The 17,378-nt window shown below is 39.2% G+C and overlaps 1 protein-coding gene across 1 annotated transcript in view; it reads left to right on the plus strand.

Moving 5' to 3' along the window:
* The window catches only part of myo1d (myosin 1D), a 113,767-nt gene that overhangs the window by 57,680 nt on the left and 38,709 nt on the right, over nucleotides 1-17,378 (plus strand). The window contains exons 17-20 of the mRNA XM_040014380.1: nucleotides 9,380-9,603; nucleotides 10,853-10,991; nucleotides 11,987-12,091; nucleotides 12,290-12,403. Of these exons, the coding sequence (XP_039870314.1) occupies nucleotides 9,380-9,603; nucleotides 10,853-10,991; nucleotides 11,987-12,091; nucleotides 12,290-12,403 (582 nt within the window). The remainder of the gene's footprint in view (nucleotides 1-9,379; nucleotides 9,604-10,852; nucleotides 10,992-11,986; nucleotides 12,092-12,289; nucleotides 12,404-17,378) is intronic.

The raw sequence follows: 17,378 nt of genomic DNA on the forward strand, positions 1-17,378 counted from the left end.
CAGGAGCTAAATGAAAATGTCTTTAAAGGATAAAGAGCTTTATTTTATTATTTTGTACTGTTTCCCGTTGGGTAAGTCGTGTCTTCAGGCAATAAGAAGTGCAGCAATAATTTAAGTCTTTTTGGGGAAGACTCTGACATGGAGAGCCCTCCTTTATAGCCCTCTTGTGAATAGTGGGCTACTTAGTGCGAGGCTAACGCTGCCTCCTCTCTGTTTAACTGCCCAGAACTGATCTGTCTTCTTCTAGACATCAGCAGCTACATGATCTGTAATCCTTTGATCCTATCTGAACCTGCAAAGTGTTTTAGTTATCATCGAAAGCTATCACCTCCACAAAACTCAGTGCAGCTTGTCTGTAACTGATCAAAGGAAAGTTTAACTTTTTTGTAACAATCCCACCACTGGGTTTGAAAGAAATGTGCCTCCTTTGTTCTCAGAGAAACCTGTAATGATGAAACTCTTCATGTGTCTTTTTTTATATGACACTGATTATATGGCAAAAAAGTCTTTATTTTATATAGTAGTATATCATATTCTCAAACTTCCAGGTTATTCATTATTTAGTACCTAAGTTTCTGATCTTTAAACCTCCTTAAACTATGAAGCTGACTTTTAAAGAAATGCCAGATTTAAAAAATAAATGGATAAAATTCAAGGCTGTGAGATTGATTGTAGCCTATAAATATCTTACAGCCCACAATGCTTTTGGATAATGTGAAAACTTTCTCCATGGCAACTGAAGTGTGGCTCACAGGCAGATTCATTTTCCACTTGGCTGTATCCTCACTAATTCTCACTAATTTCATTTCACTTGAATGAAATTGAAAGTGTTATAAATTAGAGGTGCGACAGACATGGCCACCCTGTAGCCTTGTTGTCGTTGTCGTCTTTAAAACATGGCAAATTACAAACCACAGGTCCTTGATAGTGGAAAGAATTTAAGAGGCTAATGAGGGAAAATCTGACACAAGTATCTGAACAAATCAAACACAAAATCACATTTTCAGAGATTGAAAGTGATCGAATTTCAAAATAACTGCCAATTAAAGGTGCAGTGTGGACTGTTTTCATTTATATCCTGCCACGAGAACTTGAAAGAAACACAGGGATACTTTGATTTTTTTTTTTCATGATTATTATTAATTGGTTGTTGTACATATTTAGTCAACCAGGAAACAGGTTTGAAATAGTGCATGTGTGTCTCAGACTAACACGCTAAAGGGTTCTTCACACTATAGTTTAATGTGGTCCAAATCAGTTGGCAAATTTGTAAATTTGTAGCTTTTTCCTGTGATTCGGTTTCTTTTCTCAGGGAAAAAGTTAAAGCAAACCAAAATGTGTCCCTGCCTACAAACCACATGCTTAATGTCTGCATAGATAGGTGCTGTGTTCTGGACTAGTGTATACAATGGAAAATTTACTCCTGCCATTTATTATTTATCTGGGAGATCTGCACTCCTGTGGGAGTCTGCTGCATCCCAGAATGCAAAGCATATGTGGTGCTTAGCTCAGACTTGTCGTGTACACTTTGTCGAATCAAGGCGGGATCACATTCTTAACATAAACAAACCACTTGGTGGTTTAGAGTTGGTTTGGAAGCAGACTGAGATCACCTCCTTAAAGTGAAAAACTTCAGCTAGACCAAAAGCTGGTTTGAATTGTTTTTAACCAGAAGGACACAATTATACTTATAGTTGTGGTTAGGGCTGGATCAGGAGACCTTCACTTACACAGACCTTACACTGCAATAGGTCTAGGCGACTGGAGGCGTCCCATGATGCACTGAGTATTTCTTCTTCCCGTCTTTTCACACCCTGTGTTTATACACCAGTCTGAATTATTAGTTTTTATTAATTTCTGGCTCTCTTTTACAGCGTGTCTTTATCCTGTCTTCCTGCCCTTATCCCCATCCGGTCGTGGCAGATGGCTACCACTCCCCGAGCCTAATGCTGCCAGAGGTTTATTCCTGTTAAAAGGAAGTTTTTCCTTCCCACTGACGCAAATTGCTCACCCATAGGGGTTCTCTGATTGTTGTGGTTTTCCTTCTATTATTGTAGGGTCTTTACCTTATAAAGTGTCTTGAGGTTGTTATTTTTTTTAATTTTTGTTTTGATTGAATTCAATTGTTATAATTAACAGAGAACTGATGTTAATGATCTTCAATTTCAACACAAATGACATTGTTTGGGTGAAAAACAAACTACTGAATAGGCTAAATGTTACATACTGGATAAGACAAAAGATGTCAAACCTTCCACTACTAAAAATAAAACGTGAAAGTAAGAAACATGAAAGAAAAACATACGATTTCTGGACTATTTTTGAAGTAAATGTAAAAGTTTTGGATCGTTCAGAAAATCAGGAGAGTCAGAAAGTGTGAATATATTTTGGTATTTGTTTTTTGGTTCCATTGTCGGTTAGAAATTTGATAAACATTTTCATTTGTATGAGATCTGCATTAATGCTCTGTAGATTAGCTTTGAGCACCTTGTGGTTTCAGTAGATGAATCAATTAGCTGGTTTTATTGCGTGTCCTTCAAACATGTTTGACTAATGTGTGTTCCTTTGAGCTCATACTGCTGTCCGTTGGCAATAATCCTCCAGTCCATCTGAATGACGCATCAGCTTTGCAGAGATATTCAATGTACTCTTCAGTCCTGTCTCTCTCAGTGAGATTGTAATGTTTAAACTGAGTTTGAAAACATTTGTTTCACATCATTAGTGCACATTAGCCAGAGGTAAAATTTAAAATGACAGCATGTTCTGGATTGAAAGAATGAGGAATCGGTGTCTGGATTGTGCCGTTGATCTTTACTGAGCAGTGAGCTGCTCACTCGAGCGCTCTATTGATTTATGATAATTGCTGCTGACCTGAGCTTCAGCCTAATGTTTTCCCGTGACAGCCTCTGGACAGTGCATGTTTGAAGCTTCACTAAATTCTGTCACACACTCTTGATTTCACCCCTCCCCCTCCAACCCAACATGCGTATCGAGCATGTCACTGGAAAACCAGCTCAATATCCCCGGAGGATGTGGAAACTCAGGCATTCGTCAGTGCAGTGAAGTGTGGCGCACCGGCCTATCTGTCTTTCCATGTCGGAATTTTGTCACGCTTTGTGTTTAGGTGACAACAAGGGGAATGGTTGTTTTTTTTCCTGCTTTGAATTAGACCTTTTAGATTGCCAACGCTGCAGTCCAATTCCGTTAGTAGGCCTTTTATTGGCACTACAGAATACTTTCAGATTAAAGACATTCAGTATTGCCAGCTAATAATATGCCCTGTCTGTGTTCTACTAAACATTTCAACAGCAGCCTTCCTGCTCTCACCGGTCGCCCTTGCACATGTGATTTGTAAATGCTTTTACTCAGCCTTCATTTCCATAAAGTCAACCCCTCAAATAAAACCCCAGCTTTCTGTCCCACTTTGTTGCAACCAAAGATCCCCAATCTGGCTTTGATGAGCTCGTAAATCCAAACCTCCAAAGCGTGGTGAAAGCAGAGCCTTGGAAAGGATGATCAGATGGCTTTATTGGCCGGGAGAGTAAGGGGGCAGACCGTCAGGGGCCTTGTTATTGGCCTGATTTATCCACAATCCCCAGAGTGTCATCTTCATCAGACTGCCACAATCATTGCAGCCAGCCTGCTACACTGTTTAAGGGGCAGAAAATGTGTTTATGGGGTGTGTTTGTGCATGTACAGGTAGCTAGATGGCCTCATCGTAACTTTAAGATCTGTTTACCTGCCATGCACTTTAATGAGGCCCCAGTGAGGAGATGGTAATGCCTTTTGTCTGATTCTTGGTTAGTTTATTACATTTTATTTCTCTTGCTTTGCCTTTCACCTCCAACCCCAGTATTTTACAATGTAATTAGTGACTTGTAGCTTAGATAAACACAGCTGTTGATCTGGCGTAGGCCTGTGCACCATGTGGATATGAGGCAGGCAACATCTTAACTCAGCTTACACCGAAGCTCTAATTTGGCCACTTTTTGCTTTGTTACTTAGTGTATGATGTGAGCACATATGGGCCGGGACTGTGTGGGGTGTCAGATATCACAATGTGACATAGACAAGACAGAAAGGGAAGCAGCAGGAAGAGCACATCACACTGCTAATGAATGAGGTCTGTTGTGTATTTCTTTCTTTCTTTCTTTTTTTTTTTTTTAAACAAAGATTTAGCAGTTCTAAAAACAGGTTCATAAAACATCCAGAGAATGAGACAAACATAATTGAATTTAATTCATCAGAGCATGGATCTACTTTTGCTTTGGTGTGCATAAAAAGAAATAAAATGGGGGAAAAACATACTGAGTGCACTCCTTCAACACATACAACTGGAAAATCTTGCACTGCACACAACATTTAGTCTGCCCAGAGTCGCCATTTAATCTGCAAGCCACTTTACAACCCACCTGCATATGATCCTTTCCATGCTGTCCGCCTTAAGAGCTCAGTATACCAACTGCACTGGTCATTTAGAAAGTCTCATCTTTTTAAACTGTTCTAACATCTCCTTTTGCGTAATCTATGAATCAGTGAGCATCAGTGCTGATAGATCATTAAAATGGAGGTTAAAGAAACAACACAATCATACACTCATGCCTTTAATCTGGTTGTGGCTCTAGTGACACAGGTTATACAACTCAAGAGGTGGAGGAGAATAGCGACAGTAATGGCCCTCTTCTGTTGTTTTCACAACCTTGGGGCTTAAATAAGGCGTGTGGAGAGCCTATGCATGGCTTTGAAGGCGGTTGTGGCTGTTTTCTGTCACCAGGGTGACAGTTTAGTAGACCAAATAAACAGTCTGTCTGTGATCTACTCCTGTGCTACTGTTGCTCCAGCTAGCTGCAGAGAAAATCTAAGTTTTATACAAAGAGCTAAAGTGTTAAAAATGATGTTAAGTCTCCACTTATAGGTCTGACTGAGCTCTTCCTTCTACATGGTGAACTGTGCACTCTTTCCTTTCCTGTTTCGACACACATTTCAGCCAACTGCACACAAACATCTATGTAGGTTGCAAACCCATGGCACCATAAATCCCTCATTGCCCCTTTCCATAGAATAGGTCGATGGTCCTGGAACAGAGCCATAATGCAATAAATGAATTATTGCAGATGGAAACAACAGAATTCTCTTGACTAATGTTATCTAGAGTGAATTAGTATTTAATATAATGTTGAACTGTAATTATAATCATGCACTAATAGATTACAACATAAATAAGAAGTCTTGCCATACAGCGGCTACAGATGACAGTAAACAAAGAATATAAAGATGATGTTTTAAGCTGTTGACTGCTATTATAAAGTCTAAACATAATTACAGCAGAGGATACTGTGTAACTATTCAGTATTTATTTTTCATTTTTGCTATGCACGACAAGACAAACCTCATCTCACATAAAGACAAACCAGTACAAGCAAATGTAGTTCTAACAAAAGTTGTAAATGAATTATTAATTGCTTTTGTTCAAATTAAATCTTTGCAATAGTCAAAAAGCAGCACACAACTGAAGTGGAAATGAGCCAATCCTGGCATCCATGAAAAATGAGTTTCAACATGAAAAGCCGTTTTCTAGCCTCTTGTTGGTGAAGAAATAAACATTATATAAAGAGGGTAAGATATTGTCGTCAGGTGGTAATTCTGATTTAAATGCACATAGTTTGGTTTGCATTCACACCAGGGACGTTTTGACAGTAATGTCTGACCCAGTGCCCACTCCTGAAACTTTGCATAATTCACCGTAACACTCTGAGCCCCTTCAGAATTCAGACGAAAGCAACTGTTAACCTCATTCACAGAGACGCGAGGAAGCCGCCGTCACTGAAGCCCATTCATTCCTCCCACCACCGTCACCCCGAGCACGTGGGCGATTCCTCTCAGGGGTCGATTAGTGATGACTATGTAGCTGCCCTCCTTTTCTCACTCTCATGCATTATGTATTAAAGACAGTGCAGCATGGAGAAAACAGAGGATACGGTTTTAAGGCGTAAAATGACACAGCATTAGAGGAAAACTGTTTGCTCTTATCGTTTGACGTTTATGTAACACAAGTGTCAAAAGATAAAAGCTGCTATTTTCCCCCCCCCCTTTTTGGATCAATTTTCTTGAGCTGTTTTGGAAAAGTAATCCAGTTTTGCAGCTTTAAGACGATGTTGTGTTTCTCTTTAATGACATCTGTGGATGGAAATTTGAATTTCAACAGCAGAGACATAAAACCTACAAACTTTGCATCACAATAGTTTGGACTAAGAATAGCTTTAATATGGGGCATGGCATTTATCAAAGCTACACTGTAATAATTAACACAGCCATATAAAGAATCACATCTACTGTGAACAGGAACCAGCTCAGTATACTTGAACGTATCTCATTTACAGTAACATCTGGGGAGCTGATTATTCTTTCTAGCTAACTACGGCTGATCTCAGCTTAATGGACATAATGTACAACTGCATAAACTTTGGAGGATTAAAAATACAAATTAAACCCCCTTTTTTTTTAACAAAGAGCGTGTGATCAAGCCAGTGTGGTCATTATAAACAGGCTAGCTTTCCCTCATTGATCCAAATGTGATTCAGCTTCTGCTCATAACTACCCTCTTTCCACTTTGTAAGTAATGACGTGGTTAAGTCAGCACTCTAAGCTAGACCATTCTCTACATGCTTTAGTTAAAAAGTGAAAATGTTTCACTAGATATAAAACAATTTTCAGCTGGTGCGGTTAATTATTCTGCTGCAGTCCAGCAGTGCATGACTTATCTTCCTCTCTGGCATTTGTTAGTCTCATCAGGTGAAAACTACCACCTCCACAGTTTTAATATGCAAATGCAAGAAATCCTTTTCTTTGCCACCGGCCTCCCCCACACTTTGAATCCATTAAATATTCATGATATCTATGATTACTGCGCATTACACTCAGATGATATCTGCTAGAGAGCCTCCAGTGCAGTCTGCAGTGTTGCCTTAAATTTGTAGGTCTGTGACACTGGATTACTGGCGATGAAAGATTATTTAGACACAATGTAGCCACTTAAATCTGGAATAAACTGAGAGGCTTCATGCATGCCTGTGTATGTGTCTATAAGAGGGAGGGAATACAGCGAAAGGAGGACATATGGTGGCGATTTTAGTGAGGCCGAGTTTAGAGTTATGGTTCTCTGGGGTCCCACTTACATCTATTATTCATGTTCTCGAGTGTCTAATAGCCACTCAGTCTATGTTTGGTTACAGGCAGGTCCTTATTTTAGCTTCTTTAGACTGAATAAAGGCTGTTTAAACATTGCAGTAAGAAATGTATAACAAATGAGAGATTTAATGAGTTGTAATGGTGAGTCACAACAAAATTATTAATTTAAAAACATGGTGCTTGACACTTTGAAATATGTGCTTATATATTAGCTACTATAGCGGTATTTAAGTGAATTTAATGCTGCTATGAAGACCTCATGATTCATATTTAAGTGCAGTGGGTTGCACGTGTTTACGGTTCATTTTTATCATGGATTCATGAGCTAGGCAACCTGCTGCAATCCATAAAAGGGCAAAATGTTGGAAGTTGTTTCTTCACATGAAGGCCATTTTAGGTCATTCGAAGTTGAAGCTTTGGACAGCGTTTTAAATTATTGATAACGTGTGTCAGTGTTTGTCTGAGGGGTCTGCTGCAGGTCTGCTGATCGAAAAGGTGGGGGGGGCTATTTTCCTTATTCTTTCTGACAGTTCCCTGCTTGTTTTTCATTTTACTTTATTGTTATTAAATTATTAATATTGGTTTCAGGTACATTTTTGACACAATTGCTTGTTTCTGCTCCACAATTTAAAAATGTTTTGTTTCTGTGGTTCTGGTGAAGCAACATCACTGCTGTCTGAGTCTCTTTGTTCTGTGTAGTACTAAACTATAAGAAAACCAATGCTGATTTAAAGTATAGTTCAGTTTGATGTGTCATTTGACAGAGTATAGAGTATATACACTACTGTCAGTCATAGGTTTGTTTGTTTGTTTGTTTGTTTGTTTGTTTGTTTTACGTTTATTTTAAATATATAACCAGTATACAGTCAGTAAAAAGTCATTTAGGAAAAACCTGGAGGAACCTGGATATATGAGGGCAATCCCAAAAGTAAGATCTCCTATTTTTTTTAGAAATGCAAAAACTGTTTATTTTCTATAATATTTACATCATTTTAAAGGTTGAATTATTTCTTTTTCTACATAATCATCATGTCAGTTGATGCATATTTGTAGGCGCTGTTCCAGTTTTACAATGCCCATGTCGTACCAGCTCGCCGCCATGTCCTTCAGGAAGCGTTGAACCTCATCTTTTACCTCTTCGTACTGCTGTAAACTCTCTACACCACTTACAAACCAGTTTAACGCCTTTTGCGTTCAAAAATCGAATAACTGCGCACATTTCGCCCTTGAAAACGGGAGCTCCATTTTCAACGTCTGCCAAGCCCAAACAAGCATCCAAGTGAAGCCGAGCATGCTTGTTTGAGAGTGGAGGAAGCACCAATCACAACAGTGTGACGAACAGCCGTATGAACAGTTTCTCTACATCCCCACCGCTTTGGAGACCTTACTTTTGGGATTGCACTCACACTATACAGAAATAAATCAAAATACATCACAGTATTACTTTACGTTTGTTGGTTTAGTTTACATATTCGAAAAACAGTGTGAAAAGGTGTGGCTTAAAGTGTGGTTGGTAATGCAGAGTAATTTCAGTGTTTGCGCCGTAGTCTCCATAAACAGTTTATCACTTTAAAATGTGCAGCTACAGCCACGCATCCTGAATTCAGGTTCTTGTTTATGTAGAAGGTAAATTTGTCCCTATTCCATTGCTCCTTTAAACCATGTTTACAAAAATGCTGCTGTATTGAACATTTTAACTAGTACTCTGCAGATAAGCTCTGGCTACAACTGGTTAATCAATGCTGGAGTGTCTGGCCCATTGCTAGTTAAACCTTTACACTGTTCTCAGCCAAACACAGGAATCCACACCACTCAGCCATAAAAACAGCCCACTGTTACACTACTGTGAAGAATTCCTTCATTTTTACAGCAGTTTCAGCCAGACTATGTTTGTAACATACAGTATGTAGTTTTAAATCAGATGTGAAGGTTTTTATTAGCTCACTATAGAGATGGATTGGATTTTCTATGAAAGGCAGACTTGGCCTGTCATCCCAAATGATGGAGTTTCCTTGCAAAGTTATCAAAATATCATTTTGCATTATGAGCAGAAAGAGAGGCAATAATAAGCCATAAAACCCAGAGTGAGGATTGCCATAAAGCATTTAAAAGTACTTTCTATGTGGAGATCTGTTCTGTAATTGCAATAAAATTATATCTATGTATTCTTTATGCGAACCCTTGTCTTCAGGTGTGGAGAGGAACTATAGCCAGAATGCGGTACAGACGCATGCGAGCTGCCCTCACCATCCTGCAGGCCTACCGACGCTACAAGGTCAAGTCCTACATCCGTGAGGTCAACCGTCGCTTCAAAAACGTGCGATCCATGAAGGATCATGGCAGGCACGTGAAGTGGCCCACGCCCCCCAAGGTTCTGCGCAGGTTTGAAGAGGCGCTCAAGAGCATCCATAGCAGGTACTCCACAAGAAAACATCTGCCGAGATAGAATTTTAAACAGGCCCATCATGTATGTAAGTGTGTTTCTACTCCTATAATTGGTTTATGCTAGTCTGGAATAATTGATTAGACTGCAGAGTTGTAACTTTTCCCTGTTGTTTTGTTTTCGCAAAGAAAAAACTACAAGCAAACCAGAATCCATCTTTGTAAACCATGTGAGAGCGTTTAACCTGCTTGTTGGCCAAATGTGTCTAGGGCTGGGTTCATAAGTAGAGGATATAGGTGAGCGCTTGGTTAATTTTATAGCTAGTTGGTACAGTTTGTTTAATCTGCACACCTAACATTTATTTTAGAGTTTGTGTACTCCCAGAATTCAAAGCATACGTGGCTATAGAGAGATCTTTAGCTCAGACTTGCAGCGTCCATGTGGCAGATCGAGGTGGGATCACATTCTCACCATAAACAAATATGAATGTTAGGAGTAAATTCTCCTTGTTATCCACTATTTCTGAATACAGCACCTTCTTCCTATATTGACTTTAGTTGCTCCTGCCCCGAACACATCTAGCCAACAGGCAGACAGAACATTCTTATAAGGCTTATGGTTCACTTTAAGTTTGCTTTCTTTGTTTTCTCTGTGAAAAGAAACAAACCACAGGATGAAATTAAAGTTTAAAAGAGTAAATGAACTGTTAAACTTGTAGAAGCAAATATCAGCTTTTAATGATGACCAACTGTTGTTGTATTATACGTTCAGAACAGAAACAGAAGCTGAACCTTATTCAAACAAAATGTTTTTAAATTGTTCTCTTTTGAAGAAAATCGCTTTCCTAAATTGGCTGAACTAAAAGTAAATCTGACTCCAACCACAGGAGACAACACATGCCCTCCAGTGTTATTTTACATCCAGATGAGTCTTTTTGAAGCAACTTACACATGTTTCCTTCTGCCTTGGGCTCACACTGGGCATTGATTTTTCTCTCTCCATCAAAGGCTCATCACTTCCTTTCATCCCATTGTCTGTTTGTTTGCCTTTTTTCTATTTGAAGCCGGACACAGTGAGAAAATAACCCTCCTAGAGAATTATGTTGGCTGTCAGTAAATACAGTACAGTGAAGATGGGGTCGACTGCAGTCCTGCTGCAACACCCCACTGACCCGACTACAGTAACAAGGCTCTGTGCAGCATCCTTTATATAGAAAGTTCGATTTTCCTCCGTTCTAAGTTTGCTCTGTGTGTGTGTGTTTTTGGATGCGTTTATCTCCAGGTGGTGGGCATGGACACTGATCAAAGGCTTATCTCCAGAGGAGACCCTGCAGGTGAGGGCCAAGGTAGCCGGCCTGGAGGCCCTGAAGGGCCAGAGGGCTGATTTGGGGCTGCAACGGGCCTGGGAAGGAAACTATCTGGTGAGTAGGAGGGGTAGCATGAGTCCAGTCATGAAAAAGACATATTTTACAGAGTGAAATTGGCCATGCTAGCTTTGTTCATGCAGGCTTTGTCTCCTGCAGCTTGCATCAGCTGCTGTTTCTCTGTGGCTGAAATCCAGATCAGACGTAGTTATTGAACCTCAATGCTGTGCAGTTTGTAGCATGAAATGCTGAAAAATAGAGTACCCTGCTGGTATTAAACATGTGATTTAATTCATTCATTGTTTGCTGACTCTTCAATCAGACAATGTTTAAAAATACTGCCTGCATCCAAACTTAAAACCCTGGTTTATTTTCTTTTGGATTCAGGTATTAATCAGTCTGATCATCGCTCATGACATCCTATTTCATTTCAAAGTTTCAAAGTTGTAGACCACGAACCAATAAGTGATGATATGGTGGCCTTGTCTAACTTTTATATGCACTCTATGGAGAAATCTTCCAGTTAAAAACAAAGGAAAAGTGTTTAGTCTCATTCTTTGAGCAGATTTATTAAAGAAATTATCAAGCAAGACAAGAAACAAACAGTGTGATATGAATGGAAAATAAGCCTAAAAGAAGGGAAGCAGTTTTACACCTCGCATTTATTTTACAGACCTCAATTACACCCGGTGGACATTAGAAGACATAAGAAGATAAGCATCTTAACAATGTAAAGTTGGCTCAGCTGTTTTCCCAGTAAATAGTAATTACCATAGAGTGTGAATACTGGACTGAAGGAATGTAGCCAGGGTTTTTTGTCAGTGGATGTTGTGGCTGTCTTTAGGTTAATTATATATGATTCAAACAATTTATTCATTTAAAACTCCTGCAATGAAAACATTTTCATTGTGAGATAATACATTCATTAAACCAATAAAATGCATGCATAAATAGGATATTTATAAGCTCATCTTAACTCGGGCAGGTTGTGAATTAATTCGAGTTAAACTGGAATATTTTGATAAGTTTCTTGTGGTGTGTGTGTCTGACAGAAGCGAGACAGCCCTGACACGGCAGCATCGTTCACACTGGTCTCAAGCGATCTGCAGCGGAAAGACAAATTCATGAGAGTCCTGTTCTCCTGCAACGTACGCAAGGTAAAAGGTTTTCAGAGCAGATATCCATGACTTTACCACATGTGCACACACTCACAACACGTGTCTGTGTGTACAAAGACATAAACCCAGCTGCTGATGGCTCACAACATTTCTCTGCAGGGTGTGTAAATGTTACCGTGTTTGTGTGCACCTACTGTATCCCGTGGTGTCACTAATGAGGAGCTTTGTGTTTCCCAGATCAACCGTTTCCACAAGTCGGAGAACCGGGCTGTGCTCATCACTGACCGCCACCTGTACAAGATGGACCCCCTGAAGCAGTACAAACCCATGAAGAGCATCCCCCTCTACAACGTATGACACTCTTTGTTTTAACGCTTCTTTTACTGTAAACAGACAAAATCAGCTCTATAGATACTGCTGTAACAGACCCTGTAGTTCAGGGGTTACATGCTGCTTATCTGCTTAGTGGAGATATCATCTTAATTTCAGGAGCAGGACCACTCCTCCTTCACGCCCCCTCCGGACTCAGGCTATAAAAGCCCCCCTTCACCAATACCTGCTGTTCTCATTTTCATGCCCCACCCTTCCCCCAATTTTCTCTCTCTTCTCCTCTTCTCCTCTCTTCCTTTCCTTCATTCACTTCTCGTTAATACATGGGGATCTGCCCGGCCCGGGAGCCGTTGCCAGTCCCCTTCGAGGCCTTCCCCCAAACCACAGCACCAGTTCTCATTTCCTCATCCCTCATCGCCCATCGTTACCAAGGATGTGGTCCCAGCTAATGAAATGTAACATAAAGTGTTCTCGATGTAAGTTCATATTTACATCGAATTTGTTGTTAATGTCGCAGATGTTGGTCAGAATGAGACACTTGAGTCGTCTCTACCTGAAACATAAATTAAATAGAAATTCATAGAATATGCATAAATAAGTTTGTTGATTTAAACTTTAAAGTTTTGTAATTAAAAACGGTAACAGTAAAACAAATAACATTTCACATAGAAATAGTTAGCTGTGAGTAGCAGCTACTCAAAGCTATGTATTCTTACACAAATGCAAAGTAAGGGGTTTTATCACAGTGGTGAAATAAATATAAAAAACTTATTTATGCTAAGCCTTTTCCTTTTAAAATACTGCTTCAGGCCTTTCAGAATTCCCCTCGTAAAACTGTCCATTTACTTTCCAACCAGCCAATTTGTCCACTGGAATTACTCTAAACTCTTTGTAGATGTTTGCAACCAATGCTCGGAATCCTTTACATTATATCTTATTTAAGAAATGTTCATAAAACACTAAAAAAGAATAAAAAAAAAAATGAGTGGCACTCAAGAAAAGGAGGTTATCATGTCTTATACTTGTGGTATATGAATTGTTATTGTTATTGTTTGTTCAGAAACTATCCTGAAGCTGAGCCCTGCTAAGGTACAAGGCCACAGCATCCAGGCTATGCTGCAGTTTGTTGAGATTTTATGCAACACTGCTCACTGTTGTGCTAATGTTTTTTTCCATATGAGTGTTTCTAAGTTTTACATACTCCATCCATTGTTTTCTTCTATCTCTACTGTACTTTGGATAGTAATGACTAAACTTGCTGATCTGAGTCCTAGCTTTCTGTAGCTTTGTGATACCAGCTCCAGACGATAGATAGGTGGATCTAAACACCCTTTCTCTGATCAATATCAAACAGATATTAGACCGAATGACAGTGAGTGCGTGAGGGTTCATATGATAAGGCATGAATTTGTTTATTGCTGACCCCCAGCCATGTATCTGTATAGCACCAATTTTAAACTCCCAATTTACTGCAGAATTTAATATGACCTACTTATGGCCAAGTTAAATTGTTTACTACATTTAACTGAAATCATATATTGGAAATTGAAAACCTGCTCCTGTGGAATAAGAAGTATGAATTGCCTGGTGTAATTATGCATAGAGTGAAAGCAGGAATTTGAATCATTCTTCTCATGCTGTACATTAGTTTTAAACTTTATGTTTAGTATTTAGTAATGGAGTGCTGCTCAGGTTTCCTGTAATTAAAGAGTCTTAGATATTTTTTTCAGTTGATTAACTGCTTGGTCTGTCAACATGCTGTACAATGGTATGAATATTAGAAACATTTGCTCAGACTAATTGGCTTAAAATGATAATTTCAATGAGTTTAAATGATATATTTTTAACTATTGGGAAAGCAAATTCCATCAAATCATTGTAGCAACATCCCCAAGTTTATCTTCTGAAAGTAGATATTTCTTGGCAAAACATTTTATTTGATTCTTTTTTTAAATTAATTTCCTTTTAAAGTTTCACATGAGTGTGGACAAACATGAATATAAAATTGGTGGCTGGTGAACAGAGATGTAATCTGATTACTTTTTTCAAGTAACGAGTAAAGTAAGGGATTACTATTGCAAAAAAGGTAATTAGATTACTGTTACTTTCCCGTAAGCACGCTGCGTTACTGCGTTACTAAAACCGTGATTTTTTGCGAGAGTGTCTCATGACAGTGACGTAAGCGAGTGCGACGTTCGTGACAACAGCTGTGTGCAGATCAACAATGGATCATATATCGAGTGCAGGAGAGAGTATGAGCGTGCAGCGTTTAAAGCGTGGAAGTACTGACCTTACTTTGAGTTTGATTCCGTAAAAAGTGACAAAAACATTAGCGTCCGCTGCTCACTGCGTGGGAAGAAAACTTCTTTTTACAGCGAAAAAACCCCTGAACTTCCGAGCAAGCCCCGAGTGCGCGGATTCGTCCACTGACCGCTGCAGCACAACTGCACCAGGGCAAACCTCCGCTTGCTATGCAGGTGAAAATAGAGCAACAGGACTGCTGAGTCTTTGATTTTATTTATTTTCTGCTGTGTTTTACTTGCATCTATTTGAAAGAGTGAGTGTAAACACAAAAAATATTTTATTTCATGTGCTGGAATGTGCAGAAAATAGCTTTAAATGTTAAATTAATTTCTTCAAGTCAGAGAATGGTGCATATAATTAAATTTTTGCTTGATGCATAAAGTTAAAAGATTAAAACTGATAAAACAAGTTTAAAAAAAAGAGACTTTTCCATTTCATTACATTTTGTATGATGGATTATGCAGAAAAAGTAGAATAGGGCTTTATTACCTATTCAGGTTGTAAATCGTGTTTTTAAAAAGTAACTAAGTAATTAATTACTTTTGAAAATAAGTAATCAGTAAAGTAGCAGGATTACTTTTTGGGGGAAATAATCAGTAATTAGTTACTGATTACTTTTTTCAAGTAACTTGACCAACACTGCTGGTGAAGCATCCACCACGAACCCTCCTAACTGATGTCCTGCTGTATGTTAGAACCAGCAAACAACAAACAGAAAGAGGAAGCAGTGTGAGTGGCTTCCTGAATCTGTAGCAAAGGTGACAGTATTGATTTCCCACCAGCCTGTTATCCTCTGGCAATGTGTCAATATGCAAAAAATCTCATTCAGCTTTGCAGTTGGCTGGTTTTAATTCACGTTCTCACTGTGATAGGTTCATTAATGCTGCTGCATGCACGTAGCACAGGAGGCTGTTTCCATGGTAAATGTGTCCTGTATGATTCATGCTGCCATTTATTACAGCCAAAACTAGCATCATTTAAGGTTAACTGCTGCTATTGTTATAACAGCTTATTATTATAAGGTCAGTAGATGATTGATCCTGTTTCAGTTTGTCCTTGTAAGCTTCTAAACTGATTATTATACTACCCCCAGTCTCTGCCCGTAACTGGCATGCTCGAAAGTTGGCGTATTTGTTTTCTTGCTGCAAGTTAGATTAGCCGTGTGCATTTTTGCATTTGGGGTTCTTGACAAGCTGTGCATTAACTTGGTGTTTATGCTGACCCTAGCAGTTTCTAAGCTGCACACTTCTCATCTTAACATCTCTCACTGTTTCGTCTTCGTGTTTAAAATCTGTCATTTAATGTCCAAAGCCTCCAGCGAATGTTTAGTTTAATTTGTGTTCACTTCATAGCAAATGAGATATTTGGCATTCCTCATTAGTTGAGGAATGTCTGCTTTTGGAAGTCGATCAGGTAAAATAATGATGGTCATGATTTTACTGATATTATCAAACCTGGCTGTCGCTAATACAAGCATGCTCCAAAATAACTGCTGGACTATCCCTGAGATAAATTTAAGCTCTGGGTGCCATCGCAGTCCTTGAAAAAAAGTCTGACCACTTGACCGCAGCATCTCTGGCCACTTACGCTGGGCTTACAACACCAGTCTTTATTTAAACGAATGAACAGAGAGCTAAAACTTTATATCACTGCTCATGTGGGTGTCAATTATACTTGCACAGTAGTTCATGTGTTTTTACTACGATAACAGGCCGACAACCACTCAGGTGAAACTCTTGAGATATAAAAGTTCAATCTCACAGAGCATGTATAAACTATATATTATATATTTGAAAGTAGAATTTCTTTCTTTTAAACTTTAATGAACATGTTACACAAACTTTTGGCATTTCCGTTTTGGCCATCAAGTGCTCTGCTGCGGTAAAATGGCACAAACGTTGCTTGTGCTCTGCTTTTGCACCTCTGACCTTCGAGGCGAGGCAAAAATGAGATAGGAAGTGAAGGTGTAACGCATTAATCTCCGAGGCACATACGCCCCTGTCGTGTGGAAGAAATGAGTGAGATATGAGGCTGCTGTGCACTGACAGCTATGACAAGAAACCCCAGCATTGAATCTGACAAAGTGACAAGTGGGAATTAGAGAGCTTGTAGATGGACACCCAAATCCGGCATCGCTGCATCTGGAAGTGAAATTGGGAGATTGAGTTGAGACAGATGGTGGCAGACAGACAGAGCAGCATGAGTTAAGGGGATTTTTAGTTATTGTTCATTCAGAGAGAGTGACACACACATATGCATATGCACATCCTGAATTGATGTACGAGGCATACAGAGAGCCATCAGTGCACAGGGAATGGTTTGTAGCATTCAAACATTGACAGTAACACAATGGGAGTAGTTCAGTATACGCAGAGCTCTACATGCAAACTGTATTTGGAGGGAAACGTGAGGACAGAGACATTCTGACAGCTCGTCTTTTTTTCAGATTTGATCTAAAATATAAAAAATTAGTGGTGTTCTGAAATCGTGCATTCAGTAATATTGTGCATTTTTGTTATTAGGTTGGGCTCTTTTGTAAATACTCCCAACAGACGGCTGTTTACTGGAAATGATTACAGTGCCAAGCTTTTTAATGAAGTCATCGGCATTCACAAATTAGTGTCTGTACAATAGGAGGTACGCTTTTATTGTAAATGATCCACAACTGTGCTTAGAAAAAGTCCAGACTTCA

Source organism: Simochromis diagramma, unplaced genomic scaffold, assembly GCF_900408965.1.
Source record: "Simochromis diagramma unplaced genomic scaffold, fSimDia1.1 OVJJ01000669.1, whole genome shotgun sequence".
NCBI classification, from domain to species: Eukaryota; Metazoa; Chordata; class Actinopteri; order Cichliformes; family Cichlidae; genus Simochromis; species Simochromis diagramma.